At 28.8% G+C, this 23,115-nt stretch overlaps 1 protein-coding gene and 1 long non-coding RNA gene across 2 annotated transcripts in view; both read left to right on the forward strand.

Annotated features, from left to right (window-relative positions):
- Positions 1-3,248, forward strand: part of LOC149056650 (uncharacterized) — a 50,020-nt gene extending 46,772 nt beyond the window's left edge. Inside the window, exon 3 of the long non-coding RNA XR_016190856.1 lies at positions 546-3,248. This is a non-coding gene — a long non-coding RNA (uncharacterized LOC149056650). The remainder of the gene's footprint in view (positions 1-545) is intronic.
- Positions 3,249-21,446: 18,198 nt separating this feature from the next.
- Positions 21,447-22,682, forward strand: LOC149056651 (uncharacterized). Its single transcript, XM_089224080.1, has 4 exons — positions 21,447-21,641; positions 21,712-21,811; positions 21,944-22,228; positions 22,308-22,682. Exons 1-4 carry the CDS (start codon positions 21,447-21,449, stop codon positions 22,604-22,606), a joined length of 879 nt encoding a protein of 292 aa, XP_089080206.1. The 3' UTR covers positions 22,607-22,682.
- The last annotated feature ends 433 nt before the right edge of the window (positions 22,683-23,115 follow it).

A 23,115-nucleotide genomic window follows, 5' to 3' on the forward strand; every position in this document is an offset into this window, starting at 1 on the left:
AACCTTACAAAATTAATTCGGTCTGCTATTACCATGATTTATTTCCGCTTTTATAATTCAAATTCAAATTTAAAATAGTTGGTATACCGAGAAAAAAAAATGGTATACTATTATTAGGGTATGGAAAAACAATATTCCGTAATCCGTATTTTTGACACAGTAATTTTGCACGCGCAGTCGGTGGCTCTATATTATATTGAGTTTTGTGCTTAACACACACATTTTATAAGTCACGAATATAAAATTATTTAGGAACGTCAACTTATAGTGGGCTTTCGTTATTTTTAGACCATAAATAATTGATTTTTGTTACCTATACTATCTGCTATTATCTACTTGTCATAAAACGTTGACGATAATTTTGAATTATAAATATTATTATATTGTGTTATATTCACAAACTGCAAATAGATAATTCGACGTTTATTTGAAGGACTCGACATGTTTATTTAGGAGAAAAAATTGGTATTACAGTAGGTGCCTTCGTATATATTACGTGCATTATTTCAATACATCGTTATAATATAATATTATTTCGATTACAGTTGGAGCATCGATGACGATAACTATACGTTTCGATCACCCATATAACCTCAACGAACATAATAACTACTGGTGGTCTGGTCGTGCCGGCATGTCAACAGGGCGCGCACGGTCGATTGCTGCAGTCTTTGCCGCAAGAGGATCTGTTGCCGTTGTCGCGGAAGAAACGGTCGTCAGCAACAATTCCGCCTCCACCACTACCACCATCACCGTCGTCAGTGACTTTTACAAACTGTTGAACCCGACCGTCACGGACAGGCACACACTCTCTCTCTCTCTCACACACACACACACACACATAACTACCACGCACGTGCAATGTCCGTATAAATACACACAATACACTGCTTCCGGGACCCTCCATTCGAGGAGAGTGAGAGGTGGGGCGAAACCGGAAGACGAAAAACTGAATACACAAGCGTTATATTACTGGTATTATTATTGTTATCACCGTCGTCGTCATCGTCAGCGCGAATAGTCAGAGATGATTCATTTTAGCCCCTCGCGTGAAAGTCGGAAGAGGTTTAGAAGGGACACCCGTCCGCCATATCACCCGATCGGTGAAAGACCGTGTTCCGGTGGCGTCGGCAGTACAAGAGGAGGAGCAACGGGTTTCCGGGAAATTCGCCTTTATATTATTATTATTATCATTATCATTATAATAAAACGCACGTATAGCGTGTACTACGGTACGAACGGCGAGCGGCACGCGATCGGCCGCGCGTTCGCAATCACCGCCACCGCTACCCCCGATGCACGACGACGATCGCCTCCACCTCCACCACCGCCACTCGCTTTACACAACTATAACCTTTGTCACATATATGCTAGTCTACTAGTACCTCGGTAGTGGTCTTGTTGCTGGTATAAGAACTGCTGTCCGATTCCACTGTATAGCCACCATTATTGATACTAACACTATACTATGCTTACATCACTACCACCACTGTCTAGTGTCTATACTACGAAGAGTATACCACGACCGTGATCGTGTTCCACTATACGTTATGTATACGCGAGTATCTATACACAATATACCAGCGTAGGCGATTCCGAGCGATTTGATATCCACCCGCCTGTCTGCCCACCCATTACCGGTGTATACACATTTACAGAGAGTGCAGTATATACGCCATTAAAAACGGAAAACTCTCCCGACCGTCCACCCTTTGGGCTTTGGCCATTACCCGCAGCGGCTAAACTACAGGCGGGTGGGTGGCCGGACGGACGCGCGTCGGCATTATATTTCAGACCATCAACTCCTCGGACCGTATAGATAAATCAAACCGTGTCCGCAGGTCAAAACCATAACTAATGCGAATACTCACTCCGCCGTCGCGACCACTCCCTCGACGACGCGTGCGATTTTCCACTCGCCCAACCCGCCCGCTATGAATCCACACACATACATACACACACACACTCGCGCGCGCCACACGGCACATGGCACATCACCCCGCTCCAAAAAAACCACCCCCTAACTACGCGCACTCCACAACAGCCGACTATACCCACCCTTCGTCTCCTGTTCCGCACGTCCACCACGCCAGCCCTCGATTCATTCCCCCGCACACTTTTTAGGCTTTGTTGATATTGGACACCCATCTATCCATCTATCTGTATACATGTATATGTGTGTGTGTGTGTGCGTGTTTTTCCGTATAAGTATATAGCAGTATAATGTTATATAATATATAGGTATATAGGTATACGCACATCACCGTCACCTTAGTGGCCATCGATCGGTTCCGATCGTGTACTGCTGTCGTCGACGTGGTGCGAGCAGAAAGTCGAACCGCAGCGGTTTTTTTTATATACTTTTTTCAGTTTTATAACGTGTTTTTTGTGGGTGATCTATATAAATATATTATAAATCGGTGTAGGTATTATATATCTTCCGTGGCGTAGTCTTTGCGTTCCGCGTTGTTATGTAATAATAAATATTCTATGCGTACACGCTGCATATTTGTCGTCTAAATCTATCCGAACGACGACGACACACTAACTCGGATCGGGAAGAAAATGAAAAAATAAAAACGATACATTTTCCATCACCTCCCCGCCATTGCACCACCCAACTCCACCACTATTAACATAAAAACCACTATAGCTACTCAACTATAATAATATACAATATAAAATACATACTATTATATTGATTTTTTTTTTTTTGTTAAATTTTTGTTTTCACAACTCATAACGTCGTAAACGTAACGAGACAACGTGAGTATATAAATCTATCAGAAATGACAAATCGGTTTTTTTTTTTTTTTTTGGTGCGGTAATATATATCCCACCGCGCGTTTGAATTACGTATATTTTGTTTACGAGCGTTACGAAATCGTATTATTATTTTAAGCTAGGTATTTATTTTGTACGATTTCATGACGTGGTCGTAGAGAAAACTTACGAGATTTTGCTATTAGTCACCAAACAAAAAACTGAATTAAAACAATAATGTAGTAACAATCGTTATGTGTATTATATAGATATAACATACTATTAGGATTTAATAAAATAACCATATGGGTAATATATGGTATAGCTACGACTGAGTAAGGTTAGGTTATTATTAGGTTAGGTCTATAATATTACTCACGATTGTTAGGAACTAGTTATTATACTTACAACAAGTTTGTAGATCGAGAATTCGTGATTTTAAGTGTTAAGCTAAGTGACTTAATTATTATGATGTTGGCCCTGATTATGATACATAAAATAACTTATTTGTTTTTATATTTTATAATAATTAATATATTATTATTTTATAGTATTATTTCGTAGTTTAGTTTTTACGTTTTACATCTTTGATACCTACTAATTAGTTTTGGTCATTTACATTAATAAATCATATTATGTTTTTCATATTATTTCTGTATGTTAATGCCAGTAATTTAAGCTAATCAAATAAAACAAATTTCACCAAAGTTTACCTTGAATCAAATTACTTTGTTAGAATATTTCAAAAATTTAATAACATAAATCAACCTACTGTCCTGTTTTTGACACACGTTTTTAAGTATTCCTAAAAAAAAAAAAAATAAAAAAAAAACATATGAGTGTGTATAATTTATGATAGTTACATAAAAAATTAAATGAAACAAAATGGACATTTTTTTCATTTATATTTTGTGTATTACATAGAATTTTATTAAGCCAATTAAATAAATAAATACCTATGATAAATTATCATCGGATAAACTTAATTAATTCTCAGATAGTTCAATATTTTATAATACTATATTTGTTAATAAATTCATGTTAGTCATATTATATGATATATGCTAAATCGTTCATAAATTATGAAAAAAACTCTAAAACTTCGTATTTATTCATAGAGTATCTACTCTTTTCATTTATTAGAGGATGTATTTTACGAGTTAGAACAGAAACTGATCTTTCACGTAAATATTTTATGTAAATTCACATATCATAGAGATGTTTTAGGGGCAGTTTTATAGCACGATATCCATCTGCATTCCAATTTTTAATTATAAATGTTTGCGGAACCCAAAATAATATTGAAAAACGACTATCACCGTGGCAATATGTAAGAACATTATGTAAATACGAAATGAACAAAGTGATGTAAGTAAAAAAAGTTCATTACATAATTTTTTTAATTTAATATTTCTGACCCCTCCCCCATTTTTATTTTTATTATTTATTTTCATTTCCATTAATTTTGTTTTTATAAAATAACAACACTCTAAATGGTATACTATATACCACGCAAATATTAAATATTATCATTGCCTCTGAACTTATCAATTATATGTTTAAAAACAAATATTTAAACTGATAACATTTTTACGATATATTTTTACTTTTATGAAATATACTATAAAATTCAACGAATATTTCTAATTTTTCCTCTTTCTAAGTTAAAAGCAAACTTAATTGAAAAATTTAATTTAATTGTTTAAATATTAAATTTCTGAAATTTTATACTACTAACTAGACTACTAATACTCGTATACTATTATTTGTGATTCATTAAACATAATAAATATAATGGCATGTGACAAAAAAAATTTTTTTAATAGTTTTGAATCATTTCCATTCATTTTTTATTTTTTTAAATTTCAGCAGAAGTTACTGTTAGTTTATCTTAAGTCATCTTTGAGGGAAAAAATATAAGAATATAAATGTGTGTGTTAGTTTTAAAGTTTTTTTAATACAAAATACGATTCGTTTATCAGTTAATGCGTTTCGTTCAGAATCGTTTTAAAATGCGATTAAACGTCACTTTCAGACTTAACATAACAAAATATATACCACCGACAAAACTCTCTCCCAAATAGCCCTAATCCATATGCATTGTACAAGCGATACACGTACCTTTATGAATAACAGGCGGTTGTTTATAATGAGTCTACTTACTTATGGGCAAAAAAACATAGTTGGTATACTGTTGATAAATAATGTAAATACCTGTCTACTTTCATGAAACTATTATTCCATCTTATTTATATTCTACCACGTAAATAAATAAGATAAATTTCCAAGTACTTACCAATTTAATCCAGCTAATAAGGAATTTAGATAATGGATCTTAGATTTAAAGATAAACGATCTAGTGAATAATAAAGTGCTATTAAACTTTATTACAGTTTATACTTTGCTTATACTTTTAATAACAATGACGTTTTATATTGTATTATATAAAAATATTTTTGTTTTATTGAACTTAAAACATCAACAGCAAAGGTTATTAGTTTTTTGTTTTATACATAATGAGTGATTTATAGAACTAAAATTATACAATTAATATGGTATTAATTTTGTGTGATTTTCACTAACATTAACATTATGGTTATCGTTAGCAGAAAGTTTAAATTGTATTGTATAGGTCGATTTTTCTTAGGAAAGCTAACATATTTGCATATTTTTGATGATTGATCCTAATGCTTCATTCTCATATTATATTGTTCAATCTCTCGTTTCGCCTTTACTAGATTTTAACCAGAATTATTAAATTACGTGTCCACTTACAAATCTATCATACTTAATCAAGTACAATACAATGTTAATTTTAAAATATAGGATGTTATGAAAGTATGATATTTTACAAAATATTATAAAAATAAATTGTTTTTCTTATTGATCTTAAAAATAATAATATTTCCAACGAAATGTAAGTGTGTGTCATCATTCATCTCGTTTAAAAACGTTTGAATGATTATTATAATTAAATACAAATTAATGAGCGATGGAGTAAATAATTTGGAATACATTTTAAAATATGTTTCTAGGTTAAATTATCCAACATGTTTGATCAGAATTCAGTAATCAAAATGGTAAGTTTTTCATAGTTAATTAATTCAGAAATTTTCCCAAACTACACTATCTTTTATTGAGGTATATAGAGTAACAAGTAATAACTAATATGTTAGATAATGTTCAGCAAGTAATAAACCAAACTATACTATCGTGTATAATAGGGTGATTGTTCGGTTAATTATAAGACACTTGCGCCAAATTACCAATAATATTTAAATTAAGTACAGAGCAATTAAAGCTAAATTACTACATTCAATAAAAAAAAAACATCTATATTTTCAATGATAACATTAAAGTTATTATTTTGGTATAGTAAATGTTTTATACCATCATGATGTTTACGATTTATAATTTATTTAGGTATATTACAACATCATACGTGTTATTACTTAATTATACAAATTTGTTATTTATCCGAATTTATTTTAAATAAAAATTAATATGGTGTAGGTATTTAAGTATAGATAGTTCTATTTTATATAGTACAAAATGCATCAAAGGGATTAAAAGTAAAGAATACAATTGCACAGACCTTTGAGATGAAAATATCATGGGAATATATATTTTTTAAATATAAACCCATAATATGTAGGTACTCTCTTCAAAAGAAAATAGAGATAACGTTATCCAGACGTATAGTGTATTTTCTTTGAGCATTATTTATTTCTTTTTATTCCTATAGAATATATTTTTTCGATGCAATATATTTTATTCTGCATTTCAAAACCTTGAAATGTTTAATAATTTGTTTGTATGCATAAAAGTATGAAATGTATAATTTTTTTTTTTAATTATGCATTCATCAATGTGGATAAGTCATCTAACACGAAATCGTCAGTAGTAAGATTTTGTTTTTAATATAATAATGGAGACTTTTTAAGTATAACCTAACCTACAATTTTCCTTTAATAGTATACATTGATGGAAATTAATTTTTAACCCTAATGATTTTTAATTATACCTCACAAAGAACATATTTTAAAATGTATGATATCTTTTGTACTACTTAAGGAGTGTCCTGTGGCAACAAAAACTTCTATTTTTCTAGCGAGACCACCTTTTTCCCGCCTTAAATTATTTATATTAATAAATCAATAGTGATTACTAACTTTTTATAATTTTCAAAGCACTTATATCTACTTAATAAAATACCATAGACATATTATACATTTATACTTAGTACACAAGTTATATAACTCGAGAATACTACACGTTAGTTAAATATTTTGATTAACACATACATTTAAATTCTAAAAAAATATATCTGTTTGGTAATTAAAAATTAAAAATGGTGGTTCCTTGAAAAACGGAATCACTGGATCTTTCTTAAACAGTACAAAAATCTCAAGTGTTTATAAATATGAGCTTTGAATTTATTTAAAAATTCCAAAAATCTCAATTTGAATATATGCATAATTTAAACGTACAAATAAGTAGGTGCGCGTAAGAAATCACCCTTTACATTCAAAACACGTGAATACATATATGATATAGATTCATAATATCTTTAGGTTTATAATTAAATATCAATAAAATAATACAGTGTACAATAAAATAAAAGCATTGTTGTCCTATTTTGAATACACCCGAAGAAAAAACGCACATACACTCAAGCCAAAGCTCAAGTCTAATAGTTATATTTTAAATAGAAAAAAAACAATTTGTATTAAAATGTATATTTTAATAGATACCTACGTATTGTGGGTTAGTATAGTAATAGGCATAATATTTTAGATTTTTTATTATGGCAAGAAAATATTTTCAAACATTTCATCGAAAGACTATTACCTACCGTTTTATTTTAGAAATAGGCGTATAAAATATAACAATAAACAATGATGATGGTACGAAAATGTACAAATTGTACATCACTTTCTAGAAATATTTCGGTCGCTTGTTGTCAAAATCATTTGTAATTCGTTTAGCAGCGGGTGGGTGACATATATATGTACGCATTATATAAATCGTCAATTTAACACCTTCGTATATTTCCTTTTTTTTTCTTTTCAATGAAAAAAGGACATATGGCTGAAGTTGACGTTAACGCGTTGTAAAAATATACAACAGACACCAATCAAGCACTCATAAAAAATAAAAATAAAAAACCGTACAGTTTCCGTTAAAATAATAATACAATATAATCGTTTAAAAGTATATTATATAGACTAGTTCTTTTGTCAAAAATATACGAATCGCACAGTGCAATGTGCGTAAATAATGCATTAAATATATTTTTGAATATTGACTAAAACGCGATATAATATAAAATAATATTATGCTTATGCTTTTAGAGATAAACATATCATTACATATTTTGTATGTATAATGTATAAATAGGCTTTTGAGCGTATACGCGTAATTTATATGAATTGTCTTACAAATCAATGGTTTGTCTCAACTTTGTATAATTTATATTATGTACCTTGTCGTGTAATTGATATTTTAAGTTTGGCAGTCGAAAATCATTATATCATCATCAACAATGAAGGTAATTTTTCCATTGATTTATTTCAACTATAGAACAAAATAAACATTAGAAACATTTTAATTATCATGAAATTCATTTTATATCGGAAGTTTTTGGACCGGAACAGTTATCCAAGCACGACTCCCTGTTGACAACTCCCATACAATGCTCTTTTATTTGAAATCTCATTATGTGTTACCGCGCAAAAAAAGTTTGATTGAACTTAAGTTTTTATTTTTTCGTTGTTATTTTATATTATAGTTTTGGGCCACCCCTTATTTAACGAAACCAACGATAATGCTTCCGACAATGTTATAATATGTATATATTGGCCTTTATGGAATGTTTTTCTATTATTCTAATTACCATAATATTATTGAACGGTTGGACTGGTTGCGTATACATTAAGTGACAGAATGGGTCCGCTTTCGTAATGCATACAAAAAAAAGGGAGACAAGTCAAAACCAATTTAGCTAAATGCTGGTTTGCACGATACGAAATAGTCGTGCCTGTGACGCATATATGACATAATATATTTATATATAACATGAGACATGTAGACGCTGTTGTCCAGAAAGAAATCAAATTTGAACACATCCCGTAGTTACTGTCTGCAGTATGCGCTTGCTTTCTCTTCCAGCTTACCACCCCCCGCGTGAGCTGTTGCGCTTTTAATCCAAGTGGACGCCATTTGTTAGCATCAGCTGCAAATGTCACGTACCCGTCTCACCCGCTTATAACTTAAAAGGTCTCCGAACACATAAAAATAATATGAAAAAAAAAACAATACGCCATACAAGCGCATATAACAAACTATTTCGAAACTTTTGGATTTACGAGTGAGTACTATAATATATGTTATATTATTATATAAAGAGAGATTTATGTATACTCGTCTCTACTTCTAAATACAACAAACTGTTTAAAACATGGTTTATATGTTGTAGGATTTTTGAATTTTGGTTAGATTAGGTGGCCCTAAAACGTTTATAAGTATATTCTGTAACAGTTAATACTGTAATATTGTATTTTCAAAACGTCAGCAGATTTTAAGTTCTCGAACTAGACTGAAAGTGACTTGACGACGAATAACAACAATATATTAATTCATTTTTTCATTACATCGTTTTGGTTTTAAATAGTAAAATATTATTATGTTTATTGGGTCTTGTACTATACGTTTGATTGCTTGAACATAACATGACATACTACATTGAATGTTTATTAAAAATGGTGTTAATTATTTGTTGTTTATCGTTTTCGATTGATTGTAATAGTATCAGTTATTCAAAAACATTATATTTATCAATAATCTATTTATTTTATTGACGTGATGTGATACTGCTACGGTAGATACAATTTCTATAATACAGTGTTGGAATTATTGTATTCCATGAGATTATGAATAAACCATAATAACTATATCATGTCAAACTTGTACAGATTATATAAAAAAAAACCCGTCCAAGACATTACGTAGGCACCCATCGTTTAACACTTTTCTATAGTTACAGTATAAGTTTATTGAAACTCATTTTTCATATCCGATATTTTTCTATACGCGTATATCATTCTTTTTTTACGTACAGAATATATATTTCTCTTATTCCTTAACTGCTTTTTTGCTGTTCAAACTTTGAACATAAAATGCATAATAAAACTAATTTATGGACAAGAAACTATAACTGACTTTAAAAAAAAAATGTACTGCTCAATTAAATTTTTTTTTTCATCTAAATAATCATAATATTATTTGTGATATTAGTAGTGTAGGTATGCAGAGTTATACTGTTGAAAATAAATAACTAGTTGTTAATTGTTTTCGTTATAACGGGTAAAAAAAAAAAAATACGTGTGTTTTGAAGTATAAATGAATATGCTGCAATTTACCTACAACGTTTGCTGTTATAATAGGTAACGGAATAATTAAATAAAAATAACTACAAATTAGTCATTTGAATTTAAAAAAATGTTAATATGTATAAAAAAAAAAATACATAGCAACTTAAATAATGTATAAATAAATATAAACGATGCATTTTTCAGTACATCATAATATTATAATGCTGTAAGTACAACTTACTCCAAGTTTACACATTTATTTATCATGCAATTAATGTGCACCAATAAATAACCAATTATTTTTGTTTTATATTTCTAATGAACTATATTATAATGTACTTTAAAATAGACTTCTAAGGGTAAATTAAATAAATAAATCGAAATATTATTAATTTATAACTTCAGTTTCAATGCGTACCCGTTATAATGTATAAATCAGGTATAAACCAATTTTTTTATTCAAATGGTATATAAAATATCAAAATCTCTTATAGTAGACTAAATTATCATACTAAATAATAATAATTTTATAGAAATATATACAATATATTTATAAATATTTTAAAATAGTTCTTTAATTATAATTATGACAGGGTTGATATAATATTGACACTTGTGTGCGATAAAGATATTTTAATTTTGGATATTACACACATATTTTTAGTTCATTTAGTGACTTGTCACTGTCGAATTTGATCCGTAGTTTTGAGATCTCTGGTATAAATTATTATATTGTTACAAATTTTCAAAATAATGGCTGTGGATATTTTAGTGGATCACTTTAATGTATTATTATAATAACTGTTATCGTTATGACATCTTTATTAATTTAATTCATAACACTTAATGACCAATGACCTAAAAATTATTTTACGAATGATATACCAAGAATAAAATATTAAAACGGACAATCCTTTTTTAAATATTATACTAAAATAATAAAAATAATTTTCAACAATGTTGTTATATTGCTTTCTTTGAAAATAAAAAGCCGATGCAAATATAAGTTTAAAAACTTTCAAGTTTTAACGAGCAAATATTGTTTTATTATAACTAAAATATTGAGACCCCTCTTGGTATGGTTTTTGTATGAAAATCTCCAAAAATACGAGTAAACCTAAGCCTTAACGCCCTCTAGCTGCGAAACAATTACGTAAACTATCTGATATGATGCATTGTTAAGTATAATAGTTTCATTAGACATTATTGTATTTTATAATTGTTGAGTATTTTTTTTAACCTGAATCAGAATTATTATTCTTGTTATTTAAAATTAAAACACATTTACATAAGAACATAATTATTCGCCTTGAAATGTTTTTCAAAATTATAATAATTATTATTATGATGATGTTGACCTCGTTTTACGTATCATAAAATATTTTTTGTTTTCTGTTAAATGTACGTTATAAAATAGAAATTTAATAACGTATTTAGTTGGATTTTTATATGACGAAAGATTAAAATAAATTTGATAAAAATTGAAACTATTTGCTCTTTAGTATTTTATAATAATTTTAATTTGAGGCGACATAAACAGAAACGTTGTTGAGTTTATCGGAAACTTAAACTTATAAATTAATAATAATAATAATAATAATAATAAATAAAATAAGACATCTACTGATCAGTTGGGTTAAGTTCTCTAATTTTAAGAGTATATTAGGTCGCCTGTACGAATAGGTTTCAATCATTATTTCAATCGGGAATCGTCGTTTGTTTGACAACAATTTAAAATAAGAAAAAATTACCTGATTCAAAAACTTGGTTAAGATTTCACACTCATATATTTTAGAGACTTTAAGCTCCTCACGTATCATTTTTAAAGTGGGTTCTGCACTAGTATATTATATATATATGTATAAGTAGTATGTACATGTTTTACAGAGTAACATCTGAACACGAAGAGGAAGTAGATGCATTAACACATCAACGGAGTAAAATTTATGAGTTCAAAACAGCGAGCAACCGGCATTTACCACCTATGTCATAATACACTGTAACGATTTATCAACATTGAGCATACAACGAAATGACCTATAAACACGAGAAATCGTTTCGATCGTTCTTTTATTTTCTACAATGCTGTATAATATATTTTTGAAGATACGCGTATACGGTGTATGAAGGCGTTTCGCAATTACTATCAGTTTCTATCGTTTTATTTGTCTAAAATGTCAATAAAATATGATAATTCAGTGTAAAAGTATTACTATTGCGCCGTGTTGTGACAACCGCCGTCTAACCAATAATCATCAAATTTGGTCGATTTAATGAGAACGCATTCAACGTTGAACTGTAAAATCAATTCTTAAATATATAATGAAAATAATATATTATGTGAGGAACGTATACGCTTTAAAAATGAAAATTACAAAACTATTGATTTTTCGAAAAGGATAGCCATCGTCATATTATAATAATATACCAAAATTATTATATCATAGAGGTAATGATTATATTATTATGTTACATTTAATATAAAAATCCGCAATTTAAAAAATGATATAACAATAATATTTTAAAAGTTGTTTCAAACTTTTGACGTCACGAGTCTCAGGTTTTATAGAAAGAAATCCAAAATATAAAGCTTATTTTTCTTTCAAGAGATTTAGATAAAAATCCTAAATGTAAAAGTTTCAACAAAACATTGAAAACTATATTATACACCAAATTGTCAAAGCTGTAAACTTATTCTTCGGAGTAACAAAAAAAAAAAAAATGAAGTTTTTTAGAACCACAAAACCAAATGCAAAAAGTGTACTGGTGCGTTACGTAAAATAACTTTCACTAATTTGATTATACGAACGAAGATAACAAGAAGAGAGAAAAAATGGTCTGTTTTTTGAATGCACTGTTAGGGTGAAAATTCGCACTTGGCAAAATTAAGAGATCTACAAACAAAATATGGCTTTGGTTAGAAACAAAAAAGAGCAAATAAAGGTATTTAATGGTATATAGTCGTCCACTTGTCACGTTTTTTTCCCTTCGTGAATTTTTCATTTAAGCAGGTGAAAGGGTAAAAAAATTATTTAAAAAGATAAACACGAAATGAATCAAACTAAAAGGAAATGTCCTTGTATTTAAAATTACAATGCAAAAAAATCTTTTAAATAAATAATGGAGTTGAGAACAATATAACAAATCGTACAATGCTAGGTCTTGTATTGTGATGAATATCAATCAGTGATACGATAAAAGGAATATTTTGTAATTATTTCTTCTAATAATTGATAAGCACGATAAACCTTATAATGTTATTTATTAAGGGCCATTCTTACAATGCTCGGTTAGTGCCTGATAACACTAACCGGAAGAATTTATCATGAGTTAACCGATAGAATTCTACCGGTTAGTCTTAACCGACACTTAACCGGACATTGTAAGAACGGCCCTAAATGTTTACATTGACTACGCTATAATAATATTTCTTTATATTGATTTGGGATACCTTTGCATTATTGATATGATATCAAAATAATTAATGAAACACAAAACAATATACGCATAGTTTGTTTTTAAGAGCATAATATTTACGGTAAAATAATTTATTTTTGTTACATGAAACAAAAGTAAAAAAAAATACAGTCTATGTAATATATTAGGACTGAAATAAACGATAAACTTATGTTGTAGGTACCTATTACTATATTTGTCCACTGTAAAAAAAAAAAAAAAATACAACACGATAATAATATGTCAATAGTCGTGAAACGTGTATAAACTTTACATGGTTACTTAACATAAATTTAAAGTTCAACAAGTCAAAACGTTACACTGTGGTGAACTGATTAAAATCATGAAAAGTTTGAAAAAAAAAATCCTTTAATACCGAAATTGCGAAATCGAAGGGGAGAAATCAACAGAGTTGTTGTAAAAATAAACGAGTAACGCCGCCAGACAAGCTTTTTAGTGACATAATTCAAGAAGAGAACAAAAAAGAACAGACAATCCTCTTCTTCATTTTAGGTAATAAATTATAGTTCAGTTCAAGTACAACTACGAAATCGATTACCTACCTACAATAATAATTATGAAAAATAAAATAATCTTATGAAATACCTATAATTTAGATTATGATAATATTTTTGTCAATTAAAAGTTTGACATGTTTCACTTCAAACCCACTGGATAAGTAAAATGTTAACCATAATATAAAATATTATAATTCTTATTTTTTTAAAGATATTTTCTGTACAATTTTAGGTAATACCTTTATAACCATACCCATAGTAATATTATATATATATTTTGTTGGACTTCATTACTTTTAAATTCAAACGGTTGGAAGGTGATCGTTTTAAATGTCTATAATAATCGTTATGACATTCATCGCGTTATTTATGAGAATATTAGAGAAACGCAAAAGACGTGAATGAGAATTCATTTGAAAAGTTTAAGAATTTATTTAAATAATATTTTATCATATTGTATTGTCGATGCGATGAAATGCTGGACATGGGCCAGTTGTGCCTTAAAAAAAAATTGTTCTTTAGGCCTGTACACCAATTGCGCTGCATATATATACATTTTTATAAAAATATATACTATAAATTTGTTGAATATAATATTATAATAGTCATTTATAAAATTTTAATTATTTATATGTATGTGTATTTTAGATTCTGAGCGGAGCGATGAATGTATTGGTTTTACCATGATGTATGTTTTTATTTTTATTTATTTATTTTTTTTTTTTGTGTCTGTCATCACGTCTTGGGGCAGTAAAAATGCTTCGATTTTTGACTTCAGTACCTCGTTCGATCAGAAAGTGAATCTAGTTGGTACTTTGGGGGGGTCAAAAGTAAAAACTTCTTAATACTTTTCTAAATAATCGAGAAAAACAAAATAAAAATTAAGGGAAAAACGGGAAATTTTACGCACACTCATTTTTCGACAAAAATCAATTTTGGTTTTTGAAGTAATTTTAAAACGGATGACCATAGATACATGAAATTTTGTTAATAAATGTTTATATAAGTATATTCTATCCACCATGCAATTTTCAAAAAATTTCGACTTAAGTTGAACTATTCATAGGCATTTGAAATTTTCGATCATTATTAGTTTTTTTTTAATTAATATCAATAACAATTTATTTGTTAGGCAGAAAAGCTTGAAAATTTAGTACAAGGCTTCTAACACATTTTAACAATAGCAGTTGAAAAATAAAATAAATTCATAGTCACAATTTTTTTTTTACAAGGATTCAAAGTTTGAATTTTGACAACATACGTAAAAATCACGAAAATCCATAAATTATTTTATGCTAGAAATTCATAAAAAATGTTCCTTTTATATCTAAGATTTGAAAATTTAATACATAGCTCCTATCATATTTTTACAATAACAATTGAAAAATAAAAGGATTGCATAGTCACAATTTTTTTTTACGAGCATTCGAAAATTATTTCAAACTAGAAATTCATAACATTTTTCTTTTTAAATCTAAGATTTGAAAAATTTTAATAATTTATAATATATCCTAGAAAGATAAACCGTCTTCGCTAAGAATCGTTTTTCGTATACAATGATATAATATCATTGGATTCAAATTTAATTCCATCCATTACAGTAACCCACTTGTAACCTACTGTACAGCAGAGCGACATCTACGACTTACCCGCTTTTTTAGTTATAGATTTATAATGTACAATTAATATTATTAATATAGACGTTCGTTGAATATTTTTTATTTTATTGCGTATAATTATTATTGGTCTATCGACCCAGAAAAGACCTAGGGCAATTTGTATATCAAAAGGTAATTTTAAGCGCAATTGATTAACTCTTGAAATACTGTTGAACCATTCAATGGCGGTATTTTTAGGGCTGTTTGATTAATCGATTATAATGATTATTATTTTTCCCAACGATTATTTTACGGTTTTTATAAAATTCTATTAATCATCAAATAATCGAAATAATCGAATTTCCGATTAATAAAAAAACCGAAATAATCAAATTTCCAGTTAATCAAATAATCGTAATAATCGAATTTCCGATTAATCAAATAATCGAATTTCCTATTAATCTAATTATCGAATTTCCTATTATAATCACGATTAAAGATAAGATTATCTTCAATCGTGTTTTGACGGTTCGAATTAATTTCTATTTTTAGCACTTTTTACATTTTAAGAGTTTGTTTACTTTTATATGGCTGCTATGCGTCTATCAGTCTATCTTATCTTACGTCTGCATTCTGCTAACTGATTCGGAATGTATTGAGGATAATATTATAAAAGTAAGTGGACATCTACTTCAATATGTTATAGTCATCCTGCAAATCTTGTCTAAAATTGTGTAGAAGTTAAGGAATCAATTTATCCATGATAAAAAAATCGATTAATTGGTCAATAAAAAATTGATTAATCTGTCGTTAAAAATCGATTTTTGGAATGACAATTAATTATCGATTAATCGAAATAATCGATTAAAACGTGAAATTAATTATCGAGTGGTAAAAAAAATAATCGAACAGTCCTAGGTATTATATCTTATGAATTTCGTGATTATTTGATAAAAGTTCGATTTAAATCAGCTGTTGACTGCTGCTGCAGTCGACATTTTTCATTATTTTACCAAAGCTATAATGATATACCACATACGCAATAAAGCAACCAGTGTAGTGTCCATTGATCGAAAAATAGAAAATAATAATAATAACCAGTGCATAACCAGAATTATGTTTGTGGGTCTTTAAACCCCGCAATATCTTTCACACCAAATCAATAAATTACTAATTATTATTTCAAATATTTATACCCTGCAGTCGTTTTATATAGGTATTATTATTATCATCATTATTATTATGAGTTATAACGAATACCCGTGTTTTCGTGTTTCCGATGGGTTTTCACCTAACAGCTATTTGTTCATTGCCTATTAATTATTGGACATTGGGAATTATTCTATTATTATGTACGACGACCTAAAGCTAGGGTTATGTCCATGGTTGGTATGTAATTTTTCTCTAACGAGGTGGAAGCCAAATAAACCGTTTAAATTACTAGCTTGACGTTCCTCGCAAATAATTTCGAAATAGTTTATCGTCTTGTAATAATAAGGAATGACGATTCGACAGAGTATAATATACAGGGTAATTTTTTTTAATCATGCTCACCCCCGTTTTCCGCTTTCATAGCACATAAGGTAATTCAAATTTTAATTTTTAGAATTTTCAATTAAACTTAAAGACCATATTATATGCAAATTTATGATATTTTTGTACTACTAAAGTAGTATTCCTGTGGCAATATCAGCTTCAATTTTTCAAATGAACACCTCCCTGTTTAACTGGAAATCGTTATCCTTATATCATAAAGTTACGTAACTCGAAAACGATACTAGCTTGAATTTAATTTAATTTGTTTGAAAAACTGAAGTTTGTATTGTTGCAGTAATACACGATCATTCTTAAGTGGTCCAAAAAATGGTCTTCAAGTGTACCTATTTGAAAATTAAAAAAATCCGAATTTTAATATACAGGGTGATTTTTTTATCGAAGAACACTCATTATTTAAAAAGTATGAGTGTATGAGTATGAGTGTTCTTCGATAAAAAAATCACCCTGTATATGTATATTCATAGCTTAACCATAAAAATAAGACGAACATGCTTAAAAAATCAGCTTGTATATTGCATGCACATACCTACCTATTGATTATCTTTTTGTAGTCCCGCCTTCTGGTATTTGTTTAACTTCAATATTATGTTTTTATAAATAGGTAATATTATATTTTAGATGTGTTGTACACCCCGACAATCTAAAATAATATTTTATTTGTATTGATATTAATATAATATTATTATGTGTATAACAGGTGGCGTGCTTAAATTGAGTTCGTGTTTCGGATACCTACACAATTCCGAATGTGAAGCACAATAGCTAGGCGAATCTGCATTAATATTTTATTCGAAATTCATGACATTTTCAAGGACTCGAGATGATATAGTATTAATATGTTACGGACATAAATGGCGTTGGTACAATTATATTTTATCAACTAGGTATCAATTTTTTAGTTAATACATAAAAAAAATATTACAAATTTGTATTGATCAGATTTTCAAGTTAGGGATTTTCTTAAAAGCAATTTGGATTTGAATATGTTTTTCAGGTGTATAATTTTATTTGTTTTTTCAGACAACTATAACAATCACGATAGGTTCATAAAATATATTTAGTTGCAGTGGCGTATCCAGGGGGGTACAGAGGTCATGTCCCCCTCATTGGCTCAATTGACTGTATTTGCTATTATTTTTTAAAACGATTTAAAATAATTATTCTTATACATGAACGCATACTAAAATAATAAAATATGTCTTATACCAATAAATATTCTGTGTTTATACCAGTAATCACTATCGCCGTTGTCACGTTACACTAACAATGATAAATTTTTTATAGCGTGTAACACCCCCACCCCTAAAAAAAGTCTGGATAATTATGTGACTGTTTAGTTGTACACGACTATTAGACTATTAGTTATTGTTGCGTTACTACCGTGCCGTGGACCTATGCCGATACTAGAATGGTATTATTATAATAATATGGGCCCGATCAATAGCGGTGCTCCTGGCAAAATAAAAATTTTCGCCCCCTCCCTAGATTACATCAAATTTTGCGCCCCCATTCCTACTCATATTTTGCGCCCCTGGCAGTTGCCCACCTTGCCAGGCCCTCGGCCCGGCCCTGCCCTGCCCAGTCATTATTATACTTAATTGATATTTCGCGTATATACTTTTTAACCACATGATATCTAAACGTCCTTTAAAATCCTCTAAATACGTAACCTAACTTAACCCAACATACGTATTTAATTAATAATAATATAATGCGTGGCTCATAGTAGGTGCGCTCGTAACAAACGCATTATAATAATTATTATAAAATTAAATTATAGTCGATACGAAGGGCTGATTAATCTTTTACGTCCAAGCGAATTGCACAGTTTTAAAAATTAATTCAAAATAATCTATATCGAAATTAGTGTTTTGGCTCAAGCACTTCTTTTTTTTTTTTTTAGTCGCTAAAACATTATTAGAAAAAAACAACTATACATATATATATATATATATATTATATTATATATACGATTTGTATTCTGTGCGCTGTGTATAGAAAAAATCCAATTTTAAAATACCTACTCGAATTGTTGGCAAAAACAGAGCCAAAAACATAGAATATACGCCTGAAAAACGATGCCAAAAACTCTGCTGAGCGAGCACATCCTCCTCTCTCCGGAAACAGGTCAAATGCCTTTCGATACAAAGTGTCGCGTCTACGGGTGCCGTTAAAATATTGTAAAATCGTTATAACAATATCATTATAATATTGGTTTATAATCGTAATAATAGTTCATTCGAAAACAATTAATAATATTGTACTAGTGGAATAATAATTATACGAGTTCTAATCTGCAGACGTAGAAAATATGTTCGACAAACAATATAATAATTATGCGATAATAATACCAAATCAGTATAACTCGCACCCAAAATAAATAAAGACATGGGTTGATGGATTCAGGTATTCCCATCAAGCCTGTGCGTGCGCGTTATTTAAATTGTTTTTATGAAAAAAAACAACAAGGATCAATTAATGTATAACGTTTTTGGAGTTTATTGGTTCCGCAGCAGTTTTGCATAAATATTTTTGATAAAAATCTCCTTAACAACCACAACGACGATGGTCTCTTCGTTTCATCCATGCCAGGCTTTTGAAAATTTGATTTTTGACCGACAACTCGACATTATAATTTATATTATTATATTATTCTCGTGTTTCCAATTATTACTATTACCCGTATTAAAGCCATTAAAATATTATACATTTTAAATACGTACAAATTGAAGAAAAAAACAATGACCGTTAGTCTAGAACGATTTATTTTGTTTGACTGTTTAAAGTTCGTATCGATGAATTTCACAAAATATATATAATATTATTGCAATTTATTATTGACGTCTGAAATTATTTAATAATACGTTGTTAGGAGGATATCGTCACATAAATATTAAATAATATTCTCGATTTCAAATATTAAAACTTAACGCTGACTTGAAAATCGTTCTAAGACTGTTTCTGATCTAAAACATTATTTACCCGTCTCAGCGTCTTTTATAATATATTTATATGTGCCTAGTTAATTTAAATTAAGTCTTAGTGTTTTGAAGTGCATTTTAGTCTGTTTAAACGCTGCAGCACAATGTTATGCCAATATATTTTCTAAAGCACATTGAACGTATTGAATTACAATTTTTTACGTTTATATTTTCATACATATCATCATTAATATTTCGACCAACACCATAATTGTTAGAGAAATACATACAATAATATAGGTTACCGTGTAACCGTATGTGTTTCTACGTAGGTAAAATATTAGTAAAAAACACAATACATCAAGTATTCGATTATGAATTACGTGTTTACAATGCTCTCAGATTATTTACCTTCACGACGACGGTGTAGCCTAATCATTACTGTGCCGGAAAACTATGATAATAATAATATATAATATTATGTTAGAGTTTGGATAATGATGGAGTCCAGATGAAGCTTTAGCATTTATGATAGATAATAAGCTCACAAAACAGTAGTATACAAACATTCGTCTCGGATCTAAAAAGAGAAACTGTAATGAATATCCGTCCTATGAAAATATTATTTTGGAAAAAAAAAATTGTTATCCTAGAAACATAGATATAACAGAATCTTACTGTAAAATTCCACTACAAAGTCTCTTAGATCATACTACAAATAGAATATTAAAAATATCTTCAATTTGTAACAAGAATTTAAACGCTGAATTAGAAATGGTGTACAAGTGGGGATGTGATGGGAGCAGCGGTCAATCTCAATATAAACAAAAATTTAATGACAGTTCTACACCTACAGATCAAACCATATGTTCATGTTTTCACTTGTGCCTCTAGAACTTCGATGTTTTCCTATTAGAAATAATGATTCTGATATTATTTGGCAAAATCCTGTTCCATCATCGACGAAATTCTGCCGACCGATTAAGTTTATGTATAAAAAAGAAACTACTGAAAGCACAAAAAAAGAAGTTAAAGACATAGAAGAACAAATTAATAATGTATGCAACACAGATGTTCTGTTTAATGACCAAGTCGTTCAAGTTAAACATACACTCATATTTTCAATGGTAGATGAAAAGGTAATATGTCTGTGTTTTTAATAAATTACTTAAGTTCAACAGATTATTATTTTTATAATATAAACTTAAACTTAAACTTCAGTACATTTTCATTTTACATTTTAAAAAGGTTTGTAATTCAATGACTGGAATATCAAGCCAGACTTGTTATATTTGTGGGTGTAAATCAAAAGAATTCAATAATATTGATAATGTCATAAATAGACCTAGTATTACAGACAACTACAGATTTGGACTTTCAACGCTACATGCATGGATAAGATTTTTTGAATATTTTTTGCATTTAGCATATCGTTTAGAGTTCAAAACATGGCAGGTAAACCTTATTATATTTCATTATCTCAAACTTATTTTAACAAAAATTGTATATTGTATTCCAACATCAGGTTAAGGCAGTTCATAAAGATATGTTCAACAAAAGAAAACAACTCATACAAAATAAATTTCTGTCCGAGATGGGACTGTTAGTCGATGTGGTATTGCAAGGTATATACTTATTTTATATACCCTCAATAGCTATACATTTAATTTGTATATAGTCAACACTAAATAATTTATTGTTGCTAGCTTATATTTGTAAATTAAGTAAACTATTATAAAACATTCAATTTTGCACAGGTCACGGCACAACAAATTACGGTAATACTGCACGAAAATTTTTTAGAAAACCCGAAATTTCAGCGGATTGTACTGGGATTAATGCAGACCTAATACAACGATGTAGGAACGTACTATTAGCCATGGCAAGTGGACACGCAATCAATGTTGATTACTTTGAAGAGTACTGTTTAATAACAGCAAAAATGTTTGTGTCATTATACCCATGGTATTATATGCCTGCGAGTTTACACAAAGTGTTAATACATGGTGCAGCCGTTATACGATTTGCTCCTCTTCCAATAGGTATATTTAGTATGATAAACAATATTGTTAACATATTATATTATTTTACTAAAATGTAACATATATTTATATATTTAAGGTAAACTATCGGAAGAAGCTCAAGAAATCCGAAATAAAGAATATAAGGTGTATAGAGAGCATCATACTAGAAAAAATTCTAGATTAAATACGAATGAAGATTTAATGCATACCTTATTATTTACATCCGATCCATATATATCTTCCTTGCGGAATGCTTTACCAAAATATGCACAAGAATTTTCAGAGGACATTAAAAAACTTTTAAGACCGATAGAATCAAACGCAGCTGATGAAACTAATGAAGATATTATGATTGATTTAAATCAATCATTAACAGACATTAATTTGTCTGATTAAAGTGTATATAGGTGTTATATTTCTATTAAAATGATGTACATTTCATATAATTATAACATTTGTAGTTGTACATCAAATAAAGTGGTTCAATTACGTAAAATAAAAATAAAAAATAATTTTTTGATTAAAAGTGAGTACCTACTTATTAATTTTGGAAAATTGAAGTGCACATTACAAAAGCAATTTGGTGCAAAATTTTTTGATTTTAATTTATTACTGACAATTTTTTCTACAAAATGTATGTATTCAATAGTCCGTAAAATTGCGTAATTTTTAGTAATGTTCTTCAATAACCGAAAAAATACTGGAAAACGTGTGTTTTTGTGTTCAATTTTGCATTACTGTTGATAGAAATGAAAAAAAAAAAATTTCTTTCAGAATTATATCAAGAACAGCATAATAAGTGTGAATTAGAAGAAAAAATTTTAAATAAATCATTTAGAGTGAAAAAAAATGATTACCATTTATAGCGTAAAAGTTTAAAATATTTGTTAAAAATCTATATATTT

The sequence above is a fragment of the Diuraphis noxia genome, unplaced genomic scaffold, assembly GCF_037042655.1.
Source record: "Diuraphis noxia isolate RWA-SAM2 unplaced genomic scaffold, SU_Dnox_SAM2 contig0003, whole genome shotgun sequence".
Classification (NCBI taxonomy): Eukaryota; Metazoa; Arthropoda; class Insecta; order Hemiptera; family Aphididae; genus Diuraphis; species Diuraphis noxia.